Source organism: Aedes albopictus, unplaced genomic scaffold, assembly GCF_035046485.1.
Source record: "Aedes albopictus strain Foshan unplaced genomic scaffold, AalbF5 HiC_scaffold_35, whole genome shotgun sequence".
NCBI lineage: Eukaryota > Metazoa > Arthropoda > Insecta > Diptera > Culicidae > Aedes > Aedes albopictus.
Window position 1 is genome coordinate 26652 of NW_026917144.1, and position 27571 is coordinate 54222.

The 27571-nt window shown below is 39.1% G+C and overlaps 2 protein-coding genes across 3 annotated transcripts; one reads left to right on the top strand and one right to left on the bottom strand.

Moving 5' to 3' along the window:
- Positions 1-3173, top strand: LOC109430129 (coiled-coil domain-containing protein 40). Its single transcript, XM_019706160.3, has 6 exons — positions 1-924; positions 982-1124; positions 1186-1577; positions 1638-1950; positions 2011-2786; positions 2841-3173. The coding sequence occupies exons 1-6, from the start codon at positions 122-124 to the stop codon at positions 3060-3062; spliced, it is 2649 nt and encodes an 882-aa protein (XP_019561705.2). The 5' UTR covers positions 1-121; the 3' UTR covers positions 3063-3173.
- On the bottom strand, positions 3140-27341 carry LOC109433587 (mitochondrial basic amino acids transporter). Of its 2 annotated transcripts, none has more exons than XM_019710021.3 (3): positions 27016-27341; positions 5043-5364; positions 3140-4336 (listed from the first exon to the last, which is right to left on the bottom strand). In XM_019710021.3, exons 2-3 carry the CDS (start codon positions 5074-5076, stop codon positions 3228-3230), a joined length of 1143 nt encoding a protein of 380 aa, XP_019565566.2. In that variant the 5' UTR covers positions 5077-5364; positions 27016-27341; the 3' UTR covers positions 3140-3227. The 2 variants fall into 2 exon arrangements, with proteins under 2 accessions (XP_019565566.2, XP_019565565.2); XM_019710020.3 differs by having other exon boundaries at positions 26853-27341.
- Between the last annotated feature and the right edge of the window lie 230 nt (positions 27342-27571).

A 27571-nucleotide genomic window follows, 5' to 3' on the forward strand; every position in this document is an offset into this window, starting at 1 on the left:
ACGTTTAATCGATAACCGTGCCGGAAGCGATCACTCTAGGCAACCGGAAAGTCTGTTTATCACTGACGCCAGTTTTCTTGTGTCACATCGAAAGCAAAGAACATTTGTCTAGCGGTTTATCATGAATTACGAAGAGAATCCAACTTCAATCAGCGTCCAGGCCGACGAATTCAATGCCTCGGTCGTGGATCAATCGGGAGTGCTGGAGAAAGATCATCCATTGTTGGAGAGGTTCCAAGCAGCCTTGAAGGCTCATTTGCTCAGGGTGAAAGATCAACTTGAGGAGGAGATTGCTGAGCTGGATCATCGGCTGGAGCAAAATGAGAAGGAATCCGAAGAGGTCGGTGCCCGGTTGTATGATCTGCAGGAAGAGATCGACAGCCAGAAGGAATTGCTGGACATCTACAACAAGGAGATCATGGAGGTATCAACTAGAAGGCAAGTTGCCGAGCAAGCAGCATCGGAGTACAGAAAGGAATACGACGATCAAAATCGAAAGTATAAGGAGTTCAAGAAGGTCTACAACGAACATCTTCAAGAGTTGGATAACTTGACTGCACTAGAAGCGGAATTTTCCAAATGGGATAAAGAAATAAAGGATGAGATTGCGGTTGCTAAGAGAGTTGCCAGTAAGGATGCGAAGGATCAACTGGCTGCTTCCGAGGAGAAACGCAAGAAGGACTTGCTGGTGTTTAACCTGGATGTTGAGGTACGCAGGAAGGAACGGGAATTGGAAGGCATCGACGATCAAATCAAGGAGCAGGAAGGTGCCACGGAGCAAATAAACCGGAGCTTGGCAGATGCCAATTCGGATCTGGAAGCATTGCAGCACGAGCATAAACGACTGTTCCAGTCTTGGGGAGAGGTTATAGTTGCTATTCAGCAACGAGACAGAGTGTTGTCCAAGACGAAAGACGATTTGGAGTAGGATCTTGTGCAACTTATGTGAAGCAACGTTTTATTGATATATGTTTGTTACAGGGGCGTCTATGAGGAACATAAGGTGATCAAGAGTAAGACGGATATTACCAAAAAGACTGTTGCGAAGGAAATGGAGCAAAACGAAAAGCTATCGGGCTTCAAAGCCCGTATTCAGGGGGATATTCATGTACTGGAAAAGCAAGGTCTGTAGAAAAAATTCACGATCGTAAACATTCCATTAACATTCATATTTTTCGAGTCCAGTTAACAAGGAACAGGAAGAAGAGGATAAACTTTCCCGTGAACTTGACCACTACGCCTTGATCTTGGAACAAACGGAAGCAGATATGTTGAAAGCTCAACAGGAGGGTCTGCTAATCGAGAACCATCTGAAATCATTGCGCCAAACTTTGAACAAGCAGAACCAGAAGAAATTTGAACTTGAGGAGCAGATTCTGGAGCTGCTACAGGATCAGATTACCACTGATAAGGCTGGGGAGGCACAAGGCAAGACACTTCGAGAAACACAGGAGAAACGTCGCGAGCTGGAGATTGCCATGTCTGATACGGAGAATCAGCTTTCGATCGTATTGTTGGATTTGGAAAAGTGGCGCGGAGTCGTTGAGCGATCCAAAGCTGAGGTGCAAAAAATGAAGGTAAAGGTGTCGCAATTTTGAGAGGACTTCTAGAATTATAGATTTACCATATCTTCGTAGACTGAGCATGACTCGATGGACGCTGAGGCAAGGAAATACGACGATGAAATTAAAACTATCAAGGAAATAATTTCGGCGAAGCTGCGAAAATTGGACGGCCTGAATCGCCAACTGGAACAACTGATCACCCAGGCTGGGGGACAAGAGCTCAATCCAGATGAGCTGAAGTTGCTTGACGTGCAGCAAGACATACTGGAATTGGATGCGAAGATTAAGGAGGCGCAAGAAACTTGGCTGAAGCTACAAAACAGCGTTGTGAATCTCTCGGAGAAGCGTGTTCAACAGTTGAATGAAATCAACTATTCCAGAAAGAGTAAGTGCTTATCTAGTGTTTCCATGTTCCATGTTACCATATTGATTTTCTTTTCAATAGAATTGTTGTTAGTTGAGCAGAAGGCTATCAAGATCGAAACCCGTTTGGAGGAAGTTGTCAATGAAAATCGGGAAATTGTACGCTCATTGTCGGCACTTAATTCCCGCCTGGACGCCGTCAGCTTGGAGTTGTTCAAAACTAAGAAAGTCCATGAGAAAGAAGAAATGGAATGTGAAATTTCTCATCAACAAACCACAGAACGCTTGAAGGAAGCCGAGATGTCCATTCTAAATCTTGAACAAGATCTCAAGGATTTGGGTAAGGAGATTGAAGACTGCAAGCAGGAGGTATTGGAAAAGCATCGTGAAGCGTTATCCTGGGAAACAAAATACAAAATGTCCGCTGAAGCAAAGAAGTTCAAAGAAGAAGAATCCGCCCAAAACAGTGAGATAGGGATCATGAAGGCTGAGATTCATCGCATGCAAGTACGCTATGCCCAACTTAAACGAATGCAGGAAAAATTGGTCACGGACCTGGAGAACACGGTTCACCACAGGGAGCACATCTACGATACAGTCAACGCTAGAGAGAAGGTCTATGGAAGCAAATTTAAATCCCGTTCCACGATGCAGCATAAAATCAACGAGTTAAAGAATAAATTGAAAGTTGTATTTGGTGAAATATCTGATGCGGAGAAAAACTTGATTGAAATTGATACTGCCCAGAAACTTTTGCAAGCGGAAATAGAAAACAAGAAGCAGCAGATTGAAGAAGAGAGAATCCAAACCAGCTTGATAAGAGCTGAAGTTGAACAAGCCACGCTTTTAAAGCAAGAGGTATGATAAAAACGTGTCTTTTCGTACCGGTTTTCATGATGTTTCTCGTTTCAGAACTTGGATTACATCGTTCGTCATCAGTACCGAGCCAGGCGTTACCGGGCCTTTGCAAATGCTACCCATCTTCCTAAGTTCCGTAACGAAATACTGATTCAAGCGGATTTGCAACGTCAACGAGAGATCAATGAAACGATTGTTGGGATCGTTGAAAATTTGATTCTGGATTTTCCGAATCAAAAGTTTAATCTGTCCAAAATATTGCAAACTTTGAAGTAATTCTATCAACGGCTTTGAAATAATTGGTGTGGTGTGATGTTTCGGATTTAGAATTGAGTGGTGTGAACTTTTAAAAATAATTTAATAGAAGTTTATTTTCGATCAACAATACATTAAAGACACTGAGGTTTTTCTTCTAATACATAACGACAAAGGCACTACATACTAATCTAGGAATGGAAATCTTTTACAGTACTCTTGGTTGGAACTTTGCAGGTATTCGTTAAGTTTAGCGTAGTAATAACCACCATCTTCGTTGAGGTGTAAATCATGTGCCAGTTCATCCATTTCCGCGCAGCAAACCGCTTCACTAAACGCCCCAAGGAAGCTCAGAAACCGGAAGGTGTTTTGTTTGATGTTCAGAATGTGGTGATCATGTTGTTCGTGATGTCGTTTGTTCAGCGTCACTTTGACTGCTCCAGCAGGTTGTTGTACCATTAGCAGGGGTTCTCTCGGATTCAGTTCCACGCTTAAGCTGGGTTCGTCAAACATTTTTAACACGTACGACACAACTAGGAAGCAAACGGCATTCATTGGAAACGCTCGCAGCAAAGTTGATGCGAGTCCTCGGGATATAAATGCGAGACCCTCTTCAGCGTGACTTTTCCGCAGGCAGTCTACGATTCCTTTGTACTGTGGTTTACCGGACATGCCGTCCGCTTGCAGTCTTGACTTCACTACATCTATGGGAAACGTGAATAGCCAAGATATGGTTCCGGCTAGCCCACCGGCCATCAAGATGACGAAAGGCGATGGATTCGCTACCGAACGCACCATCAGTTCATAGGCCACAAAGTAGCTGGAGAATCCGGGCATATCGCGAGCTGCTGTGATTCCTAATCCACGAAACAGTCCACGGTATCCCTCGGTTCGCCAAATGTGGCGTGAACAATCCATCGGCCCTTTATACTTGAAAGCTCCCTTCGGTAGATTCTCCTGCAACTGTAGTCTTGTCTTGATCAACTCCATCGGAGAGCAAATGAAGCTCTGGGCAAATCCCGCTGCATTTCCGGCCAAAAAGTGCGAGTACAGCGAATCGGGATTCGCAGTTCGCCGTTGGACATTTCCGTAAACTCCAAACACGATAGCATTGACTGCAGCTACACCTGCCATCGGGCTGGACATTCCACGGTAGAGCCCACGAACACTCTCTTTGGCGATGATTTTGCGGAAACAATCGAGCGTCCCCTTGTACAGTGGATTCCGGTAGTCCTGGGTTTGCAGGTGGACTTTGACCGTATCGAAAGGGTAGCCAACAATGACGCCGGCACATCCTAAAAGTTAGGGAGAGGGTCTTATCAGTGTTTTATTTTGGTAAAGAACGTAACACCTAACAAAAAATGTCGTGTCGTTTGTAATGTTTGTTGACATGGATGAAATAATGGTAAATATTTTGATCACATTTCTAGATTTCTGCCATGTTTTAAATAACGTCCCGGTTGTTAGTGCTAAACATACCCTACGTAATTATCATGCATCCAATAATGGTGATGACACGCAAGCAGTTGCCGTTGATGATCATGACTCCCCTCGAACAGTACACCAGACGCGATAGCTTCATCGCAATGGTGATCTCTCCTCCATCTCGGTCAAACATACTGATCTGAGGAAAAATGGCGATGGGAGAAACTAAAACCTTGGCTCCGAGTTTGCACTCTGAATGTGCCAATGGGCCCAGTCCTATCCCGCTCTGCGCAGTTTGTGCTCCTTGTTATCAATCCTGTTGTTAGTCCCAGCCTGATAGCCTGATAGCATTGGTTAACCTTTGACAATGGTAACCTGATTTATAGTGGGATAGATGATTCCCTCAGCATTATCAACCTTGTGGACAACAATAACAAAACAATATGTGTATGAGAGCTCGCTCCTGTGATGGCAATGGGATGGTTGAAACGTGAGACTTCAAACTCTGATAATGGCCAGGATGGTTGGGAACAGCACCGAAGAAAGGCAAAAATACATGCAATGCCAACGGCATACCTCCAAGACATCCCGCAGCAAAGTCGAGTGCCATTTTAGTCGGTTGGTGGTACTAATTTATTGCTTCGGTGGTTAAAGACTTGATAAGTAATGCGTGCGTGTACTGCGGAGTACTCTGATAGCCTCTGACAGGGGGGCACGTTGACGTCGTTAGCAGCGGAAAAGTTCGAAAATGAACGTTTCCGATCGGGTAAACGATCACAAAGATGAAAATTGGGGTGGTGGTTCGAAGCTTGATGGTCCACAGCTCCGAGTGTCTGACCACCGGTTGATTGACAAACTTGGTTGTCCTTACGATCTGCCCAGGATGGTGGTTGGCGATCTAAAAATAAATCGAACGAGATAAGGAAAAATACAGTTTATTGTTTCTGTTTTACATAAACATATGTTTATTGAAGAAAACAAACGTGGCTTGATTTTTTTTTTGTATTTTGTATATAGGTAAGTTATTTCGAGAAGGTTATGATGGTGTTTATAACCTTCTCGAAATAAAGCCGAAATAATAACATCTTGGTTTTTAACGGTTCTCAAAATCTCTTGAAAACTAATTGGTTAACAAGATGTTGCTTGGATTCAATACTAGTGCAGTCGCTGTTTGATCAGCGTTCGATTAAAAACGTACGTCCCGAGCGTACGTCCATTTCTCGTACAGGTTCTGGAATCCAGCGGCTTAATATAAAACATGCGTTCCTTCATCGAAAGCTATTCCTGAGATAGCAGCCCCTCTACGGTACATAAGGGACCTTAGCACAATAAGAAATCGTTCCGGAACGTAATAACCCGTTATCTTGTTGAAGCAACCAAAAGTGAAAAATTACGAGTCGATGTAGCTGTAGCTTCGAAGTATTGGAATTTGAAATGTAATTATTCTAATCGAGCAGGTAAACTAGAACGACTTGTCAATGAGTTAAGCCGTATGAAGCCTGAGATGCTAGGATTAATCAAAGTCCGTTGACCGAGTGATGATTTCACGGATATATGAAAATTATTTGGGTCATATTGGCGTTTGCCGAATACAGAGATTGATTCCTTTTTATGTGGGGAGCAAGCATAGTGCCGACATTTCATCCGATTACCAGAAAATCAGGTGTCGATTACGCACACGCAGATTTAAATAAAGACGCTGTCACGGAAAGGTCCATTGTAAATGAGTTGACCATCATCAGGAACAAGAAAAATAAGTGGATGACAGATGACACTTAAAGATAGAAAGACAAGCAAAGGGACACCAAACCTAAATTTAAGGACAGACTTGTTAGAATCCCAAAATGGCCGCCACAATGGCCTACTTTTGCACCTACTCACGATTTCGAAAGCACAAATCTCTTCGTAAACAAAACCAGCGCACCTGAGCTTCTTATTTTAAGCTTATTACAAGTGAGCAAGAACAGAATAATAATATGCACTGTTGTTTGAAGCTTGCTTCTTGAGATTTGTGCGTTTGAAGTTCTGATGCACTGAGGAAGCGGGATTTCAATACGTTTGTCCTTAAGGTTTAAGCAAGTGAAAGCACGAGGATCCAAACGAACAACCAGTTAGCGCTATTCGGTTCTAGAAAAGAAGACTAACATAGACGGGAAAAAGAGCATTGGTGGAATCCATAGCAGACGAAGGTGAGAATGTCTCAACTACCGGTGATAATCGTCTCCTCTTGGATAAAATATGTAAAATAGACCCCTAAATTACCATAGTTGGACTTAAGAATCATTTACACTCTCTGATTTGAGTGATTTGAGCATTTGTTTACCATTCTTTTTACGCGGAAATAAAAAAATGGATTTCGGTGCTTAACCGGTTAACGCCCAAGGTGTCTCACAATTTAAATCTTCAAAAAAATTTGTTATCAAAGGTCAAGTTCCAATAAAATAAGCATGATTTGATGAAAAAAAATGGAAGTCTATGGTGTAGTTCCAAAAAAATTCTTCATTGCAGGTCCTCAATATCTGATAATTTTCTTGAGTTCTACTTCAGCACAACTTCTACGCTATCGTTATATTCTGATTCGTATGGATAAAATGCATCTCTAAACAAGTGAGAGAGATGATAACCACTCAAAAAGAATAGAAAAAGGACTTATCAATTGGGGCAGAAATATAACCCGATAAACGCCTAAAAGTATGCAATGCATGGTTCTTGTTATTTCATGTACTTTCGACTGCAGTGTTCAACATTTCTCATTTTCTTTAACAAATCAAATAAAGAGAGCTCACTATGTGTGGCATAAGCAAACGTTAAAATACTTTAGAAGTTAGATTTTACACAGAAAATTATTTCTAATAAAGTAATTGTTTTTTTTTCCTTCAGCACCCCACAAACTCTCTTTACGTACTCACCATACGTAAACTTTTCAGAAGTTTTTTTATATTTAAAAAAGAAAATCGTGTTAAGTAATGTTCCATTTAATTTAAATCCTTTGACAGATACCTATTTCGACCTCAACTATATGGTCGTCTTCGGTGTCTCGTATTTACAGGTATTCTACTAACACGCCCAGGTTCATCATCATTCCATGTTTTGATATAAAATTTCAACCAGATATACTCAGAAATCCCGGGAGGAATTGCTGTATAAATACCGAGCGAGGATCCCGGCTCATAGAAAGAATTCCATAAGGATTCTCTGAATATGTTTCGACAGAACACTTTGAAAGTATACTAAAATGAATCTGTGAAGTAATTCCAGCAGAAATCCATGAAAGAACGATGGGTAAAATTTCTGAAAGAATCCTTTCAGGATTTCTTAAAGGAAGCAATTCTGGCAGAAATCTCCAAACTGAAGGAATCCCGTAAAGAATACCTGATGGAATCGTTAGAGAGATCATGACAGAAATACCGGCCAGAAGCTGAGCAGACAATCAGACATTCCGGCAAGAACCATAGAAGATGTCTCTATGATCTAGGGTTGCCTGAAAACAATCTCGGAAGAAACATATATTTTTTCATTTTTTTTTTCGGGTGGGATCCCTTAAGGAATAACAGCAGGAATCATGGAAGGAATCTTTGAAGGAATTCCAGCACAAATCCCTGAAAGAATACAGAAAAGAATAACTAACATAATCCTTTCAGGACTTTCCAAAACAACGCTTGCAAAAATCCCTGAAGAGAACTCCGGAGCAATCCATACAGCAATCTCGGAAGCAATATCTGAAGGAATCTCGGGAATAAACCTGAGATGATTCTCGGAAGGAATGCATGAAGAAATCCTGGAAAGAATTCCTGAAGGTATCTCAAAAAAGAACCTCAGCTCTTCCAATCTCATCTGAATTCTTCACCCTATTCTCTAGCCTCTACCTTACTGTCTTCTTTTCCCTCTATTCCAACTCTCTATCCTACGCTCTATCATAACCTTCAACCCTACCATCTGCCCTACCCTCTAAACTATCCTCTACTATAACCACTGCCATATCCTTTACCGTACCCTCTAGTTTATATTGTGCATAATCGTACCGTCTACCCTGTTGTCTACCCTAACATTTTTCCTACCCTCAAACCTACTCTCTATTCTACCCTTCTCCCTACCGTCTACCATATCCTCTACCTTAACCTTCTACTCCACTCCCTCTACTCTATCATTCACCCAAACCCTCTACCCGACCGTCTGCTCCACCTTTTATCCAACCCGCTACCCTACCATCTACCCTTTAGATACGCATATTGCATGGTATAATAGCTCAAACTAGCATTCCGTTGCCACTAACTTGGGTATGGTCCGCCATCTTGGGTTTCGAAATGGTGTCGAATATTCATTTTTGAGTTCTACTCATGAAGCCCGATCGATAGATACCCACATTGCATGGTTTCATAGCTCAAACTCTCATTCTGTGGCCGCCATATTGGATATGGGCCACCATCTTGGATTTCTAAACAGAGTCAATTATCGGTTTTTGACTTCTACTCATGAAGCCCAATCGATTGATACCCATATTGCATAGTATCATAGCTCAAACTACCATTCCGTGGCCGCCATCTTGGATATAGTTCGCCATCTTGCATGGTATCATAGCTCAAACTACCATTCCATGGGTGCCATCTTGGATATGGTCCGCCATCTTTGATTTCGAAATAGGGTCAAATATCGATTTTTGACTTCTACTCATGAAACCCGATCGATCCATACCCATATTGCATGGTATTATAGGTCAAACTACCATTCCGTGGCCGCCATCTTGGATATGGTCCGCCATCTTGGATTTCAAAATGGCGTTAAATATCGATTTTTTACTTCTACTCATCATGCCCGATCGATCGATACTCATATTGCAAGGTATTATACAGGGGATACTCAAAATAACTGAGACAGGTAAAATTTTCACTTTTCAAAAAATGTTCAACTAGCTGTAACTTTTCGAAAAAGGCATCAAATATTCTCAAATTTTGACTGTAAGTTCATCAACTAGTTGTGTATCAGTGGTCAAAATTTGGAAAAGATCGGGCTATTCCACACGAAGTTATAAAAGTTCTAGAAAAAGGTATAATTATTCGATAGCCAAATTTGAGCTGTTATATCTCGGAATTCAATGAACCGAATGCAATGAAATTTTGATCATTTATTACTCATATAATGAGCTATTGAAAACTTTTGACTAATCTTAAAATTCTTTACACGAAAGAAATTTATAACGATTAGATTATTTTTCTAATATAACACCAATTTATCCAAAACTTCATCATCGTTTCAAAATTCGAGGTAGTGATTATAGTTCATTTAAATTCCCTCTAATTGACTTGAACAAATTTATGTTTCAAAGGAAAGCAACCAAATAGCCGGCATTAAATTGAAAAAATAATGGGATGCATATGAAAAATAGATAAATTTACTAAAAAAACATATAATAAATGAAATCGCTATAACTTTTTATCTTATTAATAATTTCAAATTAAGTGAACTGTTTTTCAAAGTTCGTTATATAAGTCATAAATGATCAAAATTTCATTGCATTCGATTCATTGAATCCAGAGATATAACAGCTCAAAGTTAACTATCGGATAATAATACCTTTTTCTAGAATCTTCATAACTTCGTGTAGAATGGCCCGATCTTTTCCAAATTTTAACCACTGATACACAAGTAGTAGATGAACTTACAGTCAAAATTTGAGAATATTCGATGCCCTTTTCAAAAAGTTACAGCGAGTTGAACATTTTTTGAAAAGTGAAAATTTTACCTGTCCCAGTTATTTTGAGTATCCCCTGTAGATCAAACTACTATTCCGTGGCCGCCATCTTGAATATGGTCCGCCATCTTGGATTTCAAAATGGCGTAAAATATCGAGTTTTAACTTCTTCTCATCAAGCCCGATCGATAGATACCCATATTGCATGCCATTTCATGGCCGCCATATTGGATATGGTCCGCCATCTTTGATTTCAAAATGGCGTCGGATATTCATTTTTGAGTTCTACTTGTGAAGCCCGATCGATAGATACCCATATTGCATAGTATGCGAAGCAGCATTGTCGTTAAAAATCATATATTCTGGAGTTTTGACCGCCATCTTGGAACCTAAGCTGCCATCTTGAATTTAAATATCCTTGCTACCACCTCCACATCCAGGAATGTGTGATTAACGACTCTGCCAAAGAAATGAACTGTAAATTATTAATCATTGTCAAGATTCCAGGGAAATAACTTTTTTTTCGCATTGGAAATGATGCTCACAGATCGGACAATGTGCGTGCATTCTTTGCAGCATCGTTTACGCCACCTAGTGAACCAGTCACATACTAAATTGTCCACTATGAGCAAGGTATGGGTGTGGAGAACATCTTCTCTGAAGAAAGTATTCTAAAATTTTGCATAATTCTGGAGATATTCACATCCAAAGGACTGTCCTATTTATAGGACGCTGGGCGTTCGGGGCATCTTTCCTATAAATAGGACGCTGGGCGGATATGGGTTAAACAAGGCGCATCGGGCTATCCTCGCATAGAACAGAATATGCCTAGTATAACTTGATTTATGTACCTATTGTGAACAATTTTGTGTCACCAGAACCTGATAGCAGTACATATTATGTATTCCCGTATGTGTGGATTTAAGATGTCGGTTTTGAAGTATACCCGATTATTTTTTGCACGGGTCTGAATTTTGCTATAACTCAGTCAATTTTGAACCGATTCTCATAAAATTTTGTTCACTTGTAGACACGATTACAGTTGACTCTCTACATCTTGATACTGAAAGGACCATCGAGATAGGGTGAGATTGAATTTAAGAACCAATTTGGAATGCGCACTAGATTGAAAAATCGTCCGTAACTAGGAAAACCATCAACAAACAGATGCCACTTTGCCTTCCCAGAATGTTTTGCACCTAAGGCCAGTAGTACACAGGGTCAAATATTTGACAAGGAAAGAACTCAAGAAACAACATCAGTTTGACACTAATGAAAATTCGATCGAGTCAAACAAGATGTTTGAGCATTGGTTTCTTTTTGGACAAATATTTGACCCTGTGTACTAGCAGCTTAAGAAACGAATTCTAGCAACCTGTAAAAACGGGAATATCGACATATGGAGAGAAAATCTAGAACAAAAACGAACGAGATCGCATCGAGATAGAGATATATCGAGATAAGGAGATAACGACATGAAGAAAGGTAAAATGTATGCAGACTGAAGGGACCGACCAAACCATCGAGATAGGGAGAGATATCGAGATGTAGAACATCGACATGTGGAGAGTCGACTGTAGTACTATCCGTGTACAAAAAATCAAGTCAATTGATTCAAAATTGACTGAGTTATAGCGAAAAAACGACCCGTGCAAAAAAAGAATCGGATGTATAATTCTAGATGTTGCCATAGTTGCCCTGGTGATCAGTGTGGAAAACCTCCCTCGAGTTCGATAAGTTGCAGTTTCACATTTACGTAAATGATTCCGGAACAAGGCACTATCTAATACCGTGTCTGACACGTGCATCATCTGTTTCTGGACTTGGTATTATTGAACACGGCGTGTTATGGAAGCATTTATCTTGAAAGAACATTCGAAATGCAGACAAACTATCCTACCTGACCGCAGGGAATATGACTACCCAGCCTGCCTGCCGGGGCTGGGATCGAACCCATGACCACCCACTTATGAAGTGAACGTACAGCCACTACGCCACGAGCCCCGGCTTCTATCTGATTTGTTTACTATCTGATTTGTCGATATGATTTGGGCGAAAACGTGCAAACATGCCACTCAAAACACAACCACAAATCACATAGTGTAAATGAGCCTCAATATACCTAGCATCAGTGAAAAGAAAATACATTATTACTTCAAAATTTACGTCAAAATTTGAGCCTTATTCGTATGATCGTCGTTTGTCAGACTAATTATGCACTACTGTTACAGAGAACAGACATCTATGCTCAGTTACAAAACTGTGTAAGGAACTTAACGGTCATTTGAAATGGCAACACAAGTGGCAACATCGCACAGTGGCTGGAAGCCGGACAAAACCTCAAAAATCGACTTCAATATTTTATTTTTCTAATATTTTTCTTCCATTATAGATACTTCAACTAAGAAAACCCCAAATTTTCATGTCATTTGGTCGAAAATTGCGTCTTGTAGATTTTTTCAAAGTTGAAGTTTTATGTGCTACAATATTAGTATTTATATTGTCTTTATTTTATGAGCTTCCTTCATGAGTTCGTTGTAAAAGTTAGGAAAATTTGAATAGTATGACAATATTTTTTGTGTTTTTGGGTATGAATAACCATTACATTTCGAGGATTGTTTTGTATTCAATCACAAAATTATTATGTTTCTACAATATGCAAACATGTTGACTTTTATGAAATTTTGGAGAAAATCTTCGTATTAAAGAGATCCAGTACTTGTTTAGGTAACACCAGAAAACAACGCCGTATCCCGCATCTGACGTGCAATTTTGTTTAGTTTCTGGCTATATAGGTCACTGTTTGCGCATTTTTGCGCTAAGCTCGAAAAAATATTTTTTTTTCTATCAGGTCACAATGGAGCCGCATGATTACGGAGGAAGTGATATTATTTTTTGAATTATATTTTATCTTCACATAATTCAAATTGACTTCAGAATACTAACAATTTAGTGTAATTTTTATTCTTGTAAGAGACTTTCACCAAGTCAGATGGTCATAAGGGGGGGGGGGGGGGGTCTGTTTGATAATGTAATGGCCACAGCTTTAACATTTTTTTATTTATTTTTTTTAAATTTTTTTTTTGACAGAAAAACACAAAAAGGTGGGTGCTTCAGTAAGCTGGAGAGGAAAGGAGTAATGCTAAGTATGAATAAGCCTTTATTTTCTTAGACATTAACCACATATTGCTTCACCAGATACAACTAACTCTTTTAACCTTCAGAACAAAAGAAAGACTAAAACAACCGTGAAAAACATGTAAAAATAACTACAAACCATTGCTCATTGATTTTCTTAAAGTGGTCGTTTCTTCGATTTATCTTAATCGTAAGAATTGCTCAACAACCTTGGAAGCAATCTCTTCACGAACTTCTATATATAGTGACACAAATTCGTCGACATCTACGTGTTTCTTTTCTACACGCACATCGCTACAGTTCAAAGCAACAATCATCTATAAAATATAAAGGAACTCCCTAAACGGCGTTAAATGCTACGTTAAATATTTTTATGCGTAAACGTCGCGATCACCAAGGCAATCTTTGAATATTTTAATCTCAATTTTATGGAACGAACATTTTTCGCTTTTTAGTGAAACCCCCTATATTGTTTTTTTAAACTTGAAGTTTTATTGTATGTTATTCATGTAGTTTCGTTAAACACATTTCTACTGAACTACACACAGAGTGATAAAGCTTTTGAAAATATTTGCTGGAACTCAACTGTTCATAAATATGATTACCAATCTCTGATGATTGTTTATCAAAAACTCCCTTCAATATTGTGAATATGAATTGCCAATTCTTTATAGATAAGGTTGTTTCGATTGCTTCGACAAGTGATAGCAGGGATTGATGTACCTTACAACCCAAACTCGGAAGTTGTTGAAACGAGATTGATAAAAAGCAGTTCAAATTTTACGCAGTTCACTATATTAGACTATCTGACCCCATAACGATTGAATTAACATATCTCCGTGCACCCACCGCAAAATGTCACGTGGGCAGTCCCTAAAAATATACCACGTCTTGTCAGCCAACATTGGTGTGTATCTGAATTGATCCATTGAAAGAAAACGTAGATAAACGATTTTTGCTAATGATTTATGTAGTTTTGAAGATTTTGGACCACCCTAACAGCAACAAATACACAATAGTATTTTTTTTCAATACCAATACATGATTTAAGAATCCCAAAATTAAAACGTTAATCAAAACCTACGTTCAAAAAGCACATCGTGATAGCTTATTATCGATTATATTTACATGCTTTCCATAATCAGCAGATTTCAAAATTTTGAACCATCCTAATATAGTAAAATCAAAATATATGATAAGTTCCATGTCAGAAATAAATTTAGGGAACTAAAATCATAATAACCTGTGAATTTTAGCAATTTCGGTTAACATTTGAGGTTTTGTCCGACTTTTGTATGGAAGCCCACCACTGTGCATCGTGGTGGCGCTGCTATCGCAAAGTTCCCACGCTGTTGTCGGTGCTGAATATAAAACTTATCCAGATATGCGTACTTACCACTGACTATACCAACTTGCCGCATAGTTGAGGCCAGTGTGTAAAAAATTTGAAGGTTGAAAGTGAAAATTGACATTCTCAATTTTTTCATTCGTGTTTGGCCACATTCATTGTCAGCAGAATGCCTCTCTTTTTTCATTCAATTCTCTGTCACGAATATTTTTTCGCACGTCGTAAAATGTCCAATTCCTATTAAGTGACGCACAATTCGACTTAACGGACGCATAGAGCAGTTAATTAGAATTGTAATTAACTACTATACACAAGTTTTGAGGTGATTGGAAGAATAATCGTGAGTTACGGTCTAGTTATATTTCTCAGTGAAAACTGTCAGTGACAGAAAAATGAGTGAATAAGTGGGAAAATTCATTCAACAAAATGAATTTTATTTTGATCCCTCAGTTGAGAATCTTCAAAATTCACATTGAATTTCACTCACTGAAAATGAAAATTTTAAACTCTGGTTGAGGCTAATGTTGCCAACGTTAAAACATGGACCCTTACACAGCTTTAGAGAAAATTTTCTATAGGCTTGAATGTCTGTTCTCTAGGCTACAGTGCACATTAATTGTATATACCAATTACACCAGTCCCCTGGAATCATAACGTACATACCTAAGGAGATGGCACCATAGGAATCGTCAATATTTGTATCAGTCACGTAAACATTACGGCTAGTACACAATGCATTCGACGTCAGATTGATGACGGCCAAATATTATTCCATGTGCGATGTATGGTTGAGAATCTAGTGTGTCTTACTGCTATTTGCCCAATTAAGGAAAATTTCAGGCCTGAGGTATTTATTGAATAGAGGTTGGTGTGAATGAACGGCAGAAGGAACAGAAAAGAAGTTCAGAGATTCAAACCTATTGGGTGTGTAAGGGTTTCGGGGCAGTGGCTGGTATTTTGGGCATTTTAATCCAGCTGATTTATTTTAGCGTTAGCGTTAGCGTAGGTACGGTATATTTCGTAGATTGGATACTAACAACATTCATGTACCTTTTGCTAATCTTGCTCGGATTGCTTTTCGGAACAAGGCCGGGGAGTTAACTTCGCTCCAATCTTATGCAAGAATACCAAAAGCACAAATGTCATTATTCCCGGCCACGCCCATCTTTACCGTAACTTGGGATAGGGGAAGGAAGTGTTGATGTAGCACTTATTTAAGAGGCCTCCGACTCAGTGACACTCCCATAAGTACTACGGAGTGGGTGGTTGGGAGATGTATTATGTAGGTCAAGGATTCGCCTGAAAAGCTGGCGATGGACCCACGGCCAGGCTTGACAGAAACTCCCTCGCGAGAAAATGAGGAAGCGATTTTGGCGATTTTCTGAGGAGTGAAAATAAAACTCAGAAATCACAACGCAAATCCTCAACAGCACCGAGCGCGAGCTTGCCGCGCAGCGAGGAGTTCGTCCAACACTCATAATAGCTTGTTGTGTTTCTCACGTCCACTCACACTCAAAAAGCTCTCGCGAGTTCCACTCCCATACAAAGAAAGACTCTCGAGGCAAAAATCGCACTCAAAAACCCGAAATAATCATCGGCTTTTTTTTCGTTCCTCTCTTCCTCGCTCAGATTTTATTGCCTCTCTGTTTGGGGTTCGTTCGCTCCCTCGCGACGAGGCAAAAGCAAAACACCGCTCCAGAGCGTGTTGCAAAACTCTTTTGATTTAGAGGAGGATTATCAAGCCTGCCCACGGCATTGGTTGTTTACTTGGTAAAAATTTAATCTTCTGAAAGCCGGCAATCAAAAGAGATTTTGTTTTCTATTTATTGTTTAAATAATTATGTTTCTGCTCAGTGAGAGGCCCGCGCAGAACCGATCCCTCCAGGGTCATCGGAACATTTCAGTAAATGTGAAACGCGTGAAAAAACAGAAAAAAAAGTTGGCGATCCGAGAAAAAAAAATCTTCAATTTACATAAAAAAAAACACGAAAACAAAAAAAAAAACATCTCAATTAATTTGAAAAAAAAAACGCGTAAAACGAGTTGAACGAAAGTGAATTCAGAAGATATTGTTTTTTTTCTATTAATTGTATAAATAAGTATGTTTCGGCTCAGTTCGAGGCACAAGCAGAAGCGACCCCTCCAGGGTCATCGGAACTTTGCAATAAATATTTAAGACGCGAGGAAAAAATGGCGACTCGAGAAATAACAAAATAGGTAAAAGAAAAGAAAAAAAACGCGTTAAACAACAACAAAAAACATCTCATCACCTAAAAAAAAAACAAGGTCGCGTAAAACGAGTAAAAAAGTTGGCGATCCGAAAAAAACACAATTTTTCTAAAAAAAAAACATCCACACCCGCGACATTACGACACTCGGCTCGAAGAAAAACGACGCGGACAACGTGGTCTACCCGCCACCGAATGATAAAAAATAAGAAGGATGTTTCGTCGTCCCGACTGCAGGGTTGCCCGCTTGTGCATCTGAATCCTGCTGAAATAAATGGTTTATCAACAATAAAAAACATAATACAAAAAAACAAAGACCAAATTGTGATCTTGGAATTTTCCTGCATTTGAATTAACAAAGCTAAAAAATTACAAGATCAAAATTTGTTATGGTAGATCATACGCCGCAACGCACCATTATAAGGTGATCTACCCACGTTACGGGGCTTTAATCCAGCTGATTTAGTTTTGCGCAGTTAGTCATTACTATAGGCTCATCACATATAAGAAAATTAGTAAATTGCCTAAAAGATATTTTGGAAAACTCGGTGGGCGTAAAGTGGGTGGCAGCGTCTAAAAGGAGACCAGACTGTATCTGGTAACGTCGTATGAGAATACACATCAAAGTATAAGAAGCATGATTACATTTCGTAACAAACGTCATTCTAATGTTTGATTGCGATGAAGTTATCCGCAGAACAAACTCACAAAGTGTCAAATAATTTCGCTTAATTATGTATTGCTGGTATGTGCTTGGTGAAAAAGTCACTCATAAATCACATTGACAATAATTATAATTTGTTCTTCAATGTTATTTAGTCGCATAAGATGATATGTTGCATCGCAATAATGCACATGGTGAATCGTATACGATAATGGTGCAAGACATGCAGCGTTATTATTGTCGCTCAGTTTGATCTTGGCTTTTGTACGCATAAAGTACCTTTGTTTCATCTTATGCAATGTAAGCTTACCTATAGCATGGTCGTTAACCCGGGAGCGGTCGCGTCGTGTACTGAGTACACGCACCATGAAAAATGCACGCTTGTGGTACACAGCGTGAGCACGGCGTCGCTGCAGGTAGTCAAAGACGCGACTGCTAAAGGGTTAACTTTATTATACTTGTTATTATACATGCAAATCAGTTGTATCCTGTTCATCCAGATCTCGCCGGGACTGCGATTATGTGGCGTACTCTTCAACTTTGCTCTGCGACAAGCAAGCCGAGCTCAACAGCCGGAGTAGGATTCTAACGAATGTTCGCCAAAATGAAGTACATGCTGGCACCAAACATATCAGGATTTGTCAAGAAAGTAGTATCACGATATATGAGAATACTTCCGAGATAGTAAAAAGGAATTCGCATCTTTACCCACTACTGACAACAACGTGAGTCGTGAAATCGAAAGGCGCATCAATTACTTTCGCAATCTACCAAACCAAAATCGGTGATCTTCTGGGCCTAGGAGAACACGAGACATGCGACTCAGACTTCAGGAGGACCTGCAAACACTCGGAGTTTAGCGGAGTGTGCCCATAAAGGATGACCCACGCTCACGTAGGACTCTATGGCAATCTCAATTGGTTAAAGCTAGACGGCTTTGGACAAAGTGTCCAAAGTAGCCCTGCATTTCAAAAGTAGCCCCGCATGACGATATGCAGACATATTGTAGGTGATTATATGCCAAACAACTTTGTCGAAGACTGTAAAGTGATCTGACGTCTGTTATAAAAGTAATACCTTAGGTAAAGGGCGGCAAAACATTATTGTTATTTTTCCAGTACATTCATGTAAAAATAAATACCACAAGCGAAAAAAAATGCTCTGATAAACGTGAACAAACAAACGCAAATATGAGAACAAGCTAATATACACCGTGAACTGGAACTAGTTCCAGTTGTTAATATAGGCGTTCTAGAGAACGTGAAATCTAGTTCACGATGTACATTTCTTATTGTTGTACTGCCGTTATAAGCATAGTTGTCCCATGTTACTTTTTGACGATTTTGACTTTTTTGCACCAGGCGCTCTATTTATACGTATATTTTCATATAACATCAAAAAATAACATACTTTGTTCGAAGACTCAATGAAAAGCATGTCAAGTCAAATTGTCCCACTGTTGAATTTCTACGCATGTCTGTCCCACAACTGAAATTCTACGCATAACAGTCCCACTACAAAATTTCTACGTAAAACCGATACATTAAGCATTTTAAGTAACTAACTTCACCAAAAAGCATGGCTATTTCAATACTGCATGGTATAAACTCTTCTATCATGTTGGCATTACGCTCCAGCTGGAACGAAACTTGTTTTCCAATTAAACAAAAACTGTTATTTCTTCGCAACTTGCAGTTTCAATCTAAATTCAAATATTGCTGCAATGCGCGTTGAGCTCATAAACCAAACATAAACATTTTAACTCAATTAAGAGGCTCAAATGTCGTGAAGCATGGCGAAGCCGATCCAATATAATAATAAAGGTTGCTGAATTGAATATGTGAAAATTTTCAGAATTTAAGCAAGCTTGAAATATTGTTGGTAAGTGAGTTGATTTTTATTTCAATATGTTATCCCAATGATTTGATTGAATTAGTGTGTCGGTAAGTGAGTGGCTTAGTTATCGCCTATTTAGAAAATAAAAAGAACACTTTAACACTTTAAACCCAAATCGAAGACGAAATGCTGGAAGTACTGAACAATCAATCAATATATCAATTGATGTAAGTGAGTGACTTAGTGAGCGAGATTTTGTTAGTGTGTGGGTAGATGAGTAAATGAATAAGATGATAGGCGAGTGATTTGATAAGTGAGTTGGTTTATTAATGGGTTGATGGGTAAGTGAGTGACTGTTTTTAATGAATGTGTTAATGAGATATTGAGTAACTTGATAAACAAGTGACCTAGACGCTCAGAGACTTGATGAGTAAGTGAATTCTTGAGTAAACTGTTGTTAGTAAGTTGTGTAGATAAGCGGCTTTCTGTGTATATGTAAAAGAAATGATAGAGCCCATTCTTATTTTTGTATTTGTATTAAAAGTGAAAATAGTACCGTAACTGCTTGTTTTCGAATAGGATGAATATAGAACCGTACCATTATCAAAGACGTGTGCGCCGCCGCGCCGCGCCGCCGTCGCCGACGATTTTTTCGCGCCGCCGCCGCCAGTTAAAATGACCCGGCGCGCCGCTGTCCATATTTTTCCACACCGCCGAGCAAAACTTCCCACGCCGATGCTTCAAGTTCCGTAATAAATTCATATGGAGGAACTTCCTGAAATGGCCCAGTGGTTTATCACTCTTCAGACCCCTCCTCAAAGCGTGGCGTAACTTATGGAAATATATGTACATAGTATTCCCAGGGTTCTTTCAGGAATTCTTCCAACCGGTGGAGAACCAGAAATCCTTTAAGGGCATCTTTTATGAATTTCTTCATGAAATCTCCAGGAGTTCTTTCATGATTTTTTGTAGTAATTGCAGTAGATATTCTGATTATTGTAAAAAAAAGGTCATATAGAGATTCCTTTATGAGTTCTTCCGGGTATTCAACCAGAAATTCCTCCGAAAATTCTTCCAAGGATACCATTAAGAATTTTACAAGGATTTTTTAAGATGTTTATAAAGAAACTTAGAAATATCTTCAATAACAATTCCTAGAAAGTTTTTCATACATTCCTTTTGAAATTTCTAGAAACCCTGACAGAAGTTAGAATGTTTCTACATATATTTTTTTCAGGAATTCCTTTAAAAATATGTTCTTACTTCGGGAATTCTTTCCGAACATCCTCATAGAATGTTGGTAAAAGATTTCTCTTAAAATTTGTCTAAATAGTTATTATTAAATCCTCGTGGAAATTCCACGGGTTTCTGAGAGAGAGAGAGTTTCCAGAAAATTCTTTAGCAACTTGTTCTAGAATTATTTTAGATAATTCCCTGAGATTCTTTCACATAATCCTGCAGAGATTCGTTCAAGAATATCTCCAGGGATTTCTTAATGATTTAAATAAACAATTTATTCAAAATTGTAGGAGTTTATCTTCGAGAGTTTGGGTGGATGTACCAATTATGGCAATATCTAAGGAAAACTATTTGTACAAAAATAACGAGAAGATCTACGAACGTCATCCGTATGTTGAAAGATAGCTAAGTTTTCACACTTTACAGGAAAAATATAGAAACGGAGCCAAAACTACTTATAGTATTTATTACAGCGTGTGCCAATGATAGGAACCCTGTACCAATTATGGTTACATTTTTTAACTTCGATTCCTGTTCGCACTATTTGCATGCATTTCTTATGGGATTAGCCATAACTGGTACACTATGGCGAAAAAGGGTGCAAGGAAGCCGAAATTTTAAGGAAAATGATTTATTTCTACCATAATTTGAGCAAAATGTGGATTTTAAATGAGTGCAACCATCTTCATCTTCATCCTATCGATGAAATTTCTATAAAACTGTTTAAAAATTCCCTGATGAGATTTAATTTCATTGAAACAATTTCAGAAACAATCGCTGAAGGAGCACCTGAATAAGTCGGAGGCACTCCTGAGATTGACCACAAATGTTCAGTAAATTGGACGGAAAATTTTTAATTACCCCAACAGTGGGGTAAATGGCTTTGCAGGAATTTCTAGAAGCAAATATTTGATAAAATCCCTGAAGACATTTTGAATAGACATCCTAGAGGAATTATTGAATTTAATCATGAAGAAGCTTCTGAAGGAATCCTTGAAAAAAAAATCTTCGGAAATCCGTTCATAAATTGCAGTCAAAGGTACTAGAAGAACTCTTGAATATATCCCCTAAATAATTTTTGAACCCTGGAGAACTTCTTGAAATACTTCTGGATTCTTGAAAGAATTGTTTGCACAATATCAGAATGGTGTTATTGAATAAAATTACCTGATACAATTGCCCTAGAAGAACTTGTGAAGTATTCTTAAAGGAATCGCGAAATGGTTTTTTCCTAGAAAACTGTAGAATGCTATGCAGTTACAGGTCGGACTCGATTATCCGGAGTCGGGTACTGATGCTTCTCAAGCATATATATGGGAAACGGAATGTTCTATAAAGCTGAAATTTTGGCATTTTGTCAAGCCAACTTTGATGAGTAATCAGTCAAAATTTCAGCTTCTTACAGCATTCCGGTTGCGAGATATTATTTTGGAAAGCACTAGAACCCGACTCCGGATAATCGAGTCCGACCTGTATCCCAAGAAGAGATATTGATGAGATATTCCTGAAAAATAAACGTCAGAAAATAAATCCTAAAGTGATTTCTAAAGAAACTCCTAAATGAATCTCTGAATGGATTTTTAAAAGTCATCGAAAAAATCTGAAAAAACCATTGAAGGAAGGTTTCTATAAATCTCTTGAGAAGATTAAGATCCTACAATATGAGGAATATCTGAGATTTTACCATGACAGCACTGGTCTAAAATGAGAAAAGAATATTCTCGGGAAAGACGTGCGACGTTGTGAATTTCTATGTAGAGGAATCCTTTATAAGTTTGCTGAAAAACATCCTCAATGCAGTAACAAATTTTGAAAACGACGTATAATCAATGGTGTAGCATTGATTATACGTCGTTTTCAAAATTTGTTACTGAGATTCTCTCTGAAATTCATAGCTTTTATTAGACCTCTGATTTACATACGTTTAAACCTTTCACACAAAATAGATGAAAATTGTACTTAAGGTACAGTAAACCAAAATAATTTGAGAATATTGGCGAAGCAGCACTCCACCAAAAAATATTAAGGTCACGCCGATTACGCCGCCACCGCCGCCGCCGAATAGGTTCTACGGCGTGGCGCCGGCGTCGCCGCTGCCTCAAATTACTATGAACGCACACGTCTATTATCAACGGCATTCTGACCCTTTATCTATATATACGACGGTTTCAAAATTGAACAAAATTGTGTGACTTGTTGACTTGTGTATCGAGTTTGTGTCATGTAAATTTGTATATTAAATGTTAGTTTGTGCCAATTTTAATAAAACGTTTAGGCCCTGAAGATGGTCCAATAGTCGGACCGAAACGTCGGCGATGATCAGTAATAAATCTATATATATAAAAATGAATTTCTATCTGTCTGTCTGTCTGACCGCTATGCATTCGGAAACTACTGAGCCGATTGGTGTGAAATTTTGTACATATGTGGGTATTTTGGGGGCCGGGGAAGGTTCTTAGCTTGGTGTGAGACCTCTCCGGTCGCTGGAACGGGGGGCTCCCATACAAATAACTTCGCCGGGGACGTCCCAATGGAGCTGTATGTCAAAAAACACAGTATGTACATATTTCTTGTCATTTGAAATTAATACAAAAGCTTAATGCTTATGCTTTGTTGGTCATTAGGCAAAATAGGCCATTAGGCCGAAAAGGTCATTAGGCCAAAAATTCATTAGGCCGAATTGGTTAATTGGTAGACGTTAGGTCATTAGTCATTAAGACGAATAATTCAGGTATAGAACAAGGTCATTTCAGCAAGACCTGGCCAAAATACCATTTCGGCCTAAAGACCTTTTCGGCCTAAAGACCTTTTCGGCCTAAAGACCTTTTCGGCCTAAAGACCTTTTCGGCCTAAAGACCTTTTCGGCCTAAAGACCTTTTCGGCCTAAAGACCTTTTCGGCCTAAAGACCTTTTCGGCCTAAAGACCTTTTCGGCCTAAAGACCTTTTCGGCCTAAAGACCTTTTCGGCCTAAAGACCTTTTCGGCCTAAAGACCTTTTCGGCCTAAAGACCTTTTCGGCCTAAAGACCTTTTCGGCCTAAAGACCTTTTCGGCCTAAAGACCTTTTCGGCCTAAAGACCTTTTCGGCCTAAAGACCTTTTCGGCCTAAAGACCTTTTCGGCCTAAAGACCTTTTCGGCCTAAAGACCTTTTCGGCCTAAAGACCTTTTCGGCCTAAAGACCTAACTCATTTACTTACTATCCCACACACACTCACCATTTTAACAATTCTCTTAACCAACACATTAAAATTAACGGGGCAACTTCCTGTAAGCTGTAACTTTCTTAATTCGTAACTGACTCACTCACCAACTCACTTAATCTTGGAGCACCTCACATTCATCCTCTCGTCAATTCACTAATTAACTTCTTATTCACCAACTCACTCACCTAGTTCCTCTTACCAGACTAATAAGAAAGTGTTAAAATGTGATGCCACTCTTATGTTGTCTTTCGGCTCCGTTTTGCCTCGAGACATTTGAGCCTTATGCATGAGAGACTTATAATGTTATTAGAGAAGCTAACATTGTTTGTTAATAAAAAAAATATATAGCAAAAACGTACAGAACAGACCACATCGAGCGTGAAAAGAGGCGACTAATTATCGTGGGACTGATATGCGTAGAAATTTCGCCAACAGGACCACATTTCTAGGCATAACAGTCCCACTAATCACTTTTTTTGTTAAAAACACTTTATTTTTAAAAATATTTGATTGGAAATACTTCAGGCATTGAATTATAAGCGATTTCTAACGATACTATGAAAACTTAAATCCGATTTGTTGCACCATTTGGCCAAGAAACATGGAAAACCTGTTTGAAACTTCAATCGCGATTTTCTCAGCTTCAAGTTTTTCAACATGGGACAACTATGCGTAGAACGGCAGTGTAATCGTTGCTATGTATAGTTCCCGTTGCCGTGCACGTACATCGGAAAAGATTTTTATGCGTGCATCACTTTTTTCATAAGCTCATAAGTACAACTTTTTTCATAAGCTCAGTTTTGTGTTCAAAAGGAATCGCTCAAGAAATTTCTTGACCGATTTCTGGCAGGAACTTTCTACGGTGGCTGCCATTTGAATTGTAATTTCTTCGCAACTGGGTACTGCGATCGAAGAAAATCGGTTTCTTGACTGATTCAAGCAAGGAATTTCTCACGCATGAAGATAGGCTGAGAATTTCCTTCTGAAGCGCAGTTTCGAGTTCTAAAGGAATCGCACAAGAAACTTCTTGAGTGGTTCCTGGCAGAAACTTTCTTCGGTGACTGCCATTTGAACTGTCATTTCTTCGCTACTGCGTACTGCGATCGAAGAAAAACCGTTTTTTGAGCGATTTAGGCAAGAAATTTCCCATGCATCAAGATAGGCTGAGAAATTCCTTCTGAACTGCAAACAGTGCTTGAACTGCAAACAGTTCTATAGGCTTCGATTCACTGCAGTTTTCTACAAAGTTTTTTGGCATATGCTACAAGAATGCCAAAGGTTTTATTATTTGAACTCTTACAGTGCCATCAAGTGGCAACAATCGAAAACTTAAGATTGCTGCATTCATATTTTCCCAAATAAACTTCAAGCACGTTAAGCTCTTCCCTCTGACTTAATCGTTTTCGGTTGCTTAAACTTTGAACGTAGCTTCTGGGAATCCAAAAAAAACTCATTCATGAGGTAAGACTTGTCATTTTTTGAATTTAATGTTTTTCATATAAGAGTGGGCTACCCTCAACGTACCAGTTTCTGGTACAATTGGGCAGTTTGTTCTGCATTGTGGCTTCTGGGATGTATTGCGCTTCCCGTGGTTATCAACTATCACGTCAATAATTTTCGGGAATTAACGTCACTGGTGGCCATCAATCGCTTTGAGTAAACTTTTGTTAATCGGGTGACGTAAGCCATTTCCAGACCTAAGTAGATTTTTCTACTATTCCCAAGCGATTAAATCCGACGGACGCAGTGGTGATTTTCTTTTCACATTCTGGCGTTTCTGTTCTCGCGTATTTTCTAACTTGATAACGGAACGGCAAGCGGCGCAGTGTTTGAATTCGGTATGACCTGCAGGCGCGATAAGGCGTGAGAAATATTTCGCAGTAAAAAATGTTTTCTTTCTTTGTTATGGAAACAGTTTGAAATGTTTTAGGCTTAGAGTGTTACTAAGCGTTGCGCCGTAAATGAGTTGACCGTTGACACCGATTGCTCACATGTGTGGACCGATTGAAATGTCTGGAATGATCTTCAGTTAATGTCGCGTGTAGGCCGTATTTAGTTCAAACTGTGGTTTGATTTTGTCTAACTTATTCACATGATATGTTTACAAATCAACCATTAGTGGATGGTTGGTTATCAGTGAAAATGGGATTGAAATGCTAAATCATTCATATAGTTGAAGAAAAGAAAGATGAGGATCATTTGCAAGAAGAAAAGTTTTTGCTCTAGAAGTTTTACAAGAAAGAATCTTTGAAATAGTTACAGTTTCCTGTGCACGCATTGGGTAACTATCAACTATCCATCTTACAAAATTCACGCTATTATACAGATGAAAATAAAACCCATTTTTTTGACACAATAAAAGCATGCTGAGGCCTAAATATTTTTGTTTGAATAATGTAATCTGTGATTTTATTATATGAAACAGACACATCTTCAAAAAAGAAGTGAATGATGGATCCTTAAGCCAACATGTTCATTGCTTTCCTCTGTTTTTCTTTGAACGAAATGATTTATGTAGTTGGTATAAATGTATGATTGTTGAAAAAAAAATAGGACTTTCTGATTGTGGGCTTTTGTCTGTTATTGCATGACTTAACAGCTGATTATTTTGTTTGCGCAAAATGGAGCTGAACCAAAATGTTTTTAAAAAGTGGCTGGGAACAATCTCATCATGACTGTGCTGCTTGTATGCACAAAATAACATGAAAATAATTAATATTGCTAATGGGCTGCTCCAGATTTAAGTACGCCTTCCAATGACAATACACTGGTGCTAGATAAGAAGATCAATTGTCGTATCAAGATTATTTTGTGAAAATTGATTGTACCAAAAGTGTTACGTAGAATAAACACACAAGCTACTAAAGGGTCGATTATCACTAAGATCTATTTGGAAAAGTTTTGATTACACATTACTAAGTTCGCATGATCAGGCTGCACTGTAAGTAAGAACGAAACCGCGTTCATATAACAGATTATCCAATTTTTCAAATATGTCACTTTCACTACCACACAAGTTCTCTGCATGTTGTTTGATTTACCTCCGTACGTTGGTTCTACTGCTGCGTACTCCGGAAATGATCTTTTCTTGAGCCCAATCGTCAAGAACTGTCTATTACTGGTTTGAGTTTGTGTCTAGTGCTCAATAAGATCATTTCTGGTTGCTTTCAAGTTCCTCGCTTTGCGTGTTCGCCTCGGGCTCACCTTGGCTTTCGGTTTGCTTTTTCAGGCACGATACACTTCACTACAGCTATCTAGCTGTCACACTTTCTTCCGACAACACTATCACACCGAAGAATGAACTCCTGGGAAGCGATTCTCGGGTGCACTGGTGCTCCTTGACTCATTGACTTTTGCACGAGTCGGTACGTCAATGAGCTCCGTTCGATCTGGCGATAAACTCTTGATTCGATTGCTAGTTCCTGTTGAGTCTTGGACTAATACCGCGTACTATCCGTTCCAATGGAAATGATCGACCGCGCGACACGACGTAAACTTCCAGACTGTGGCCGACTTGGCAGATCCTGCTCGTAGTAGTCCGTCAACAGAGGCAAAGGAGAGTCTTGCTGATTTGAACTCGAGTTGGGATTGGCTGATCAACCCCGTAAACAGACAACACTCTAGAAAACGCCCGGGAGCAAAAACAAAGTTTTAAATTGATAAGAGCCGTTCGATCTTCCAGCCTGGTGATCGACGTATTTCGGGAGGGCTTGGATCAGAGGAGCTAATGGGGGAATCAATGCTCACCGTCTTGTGGAAG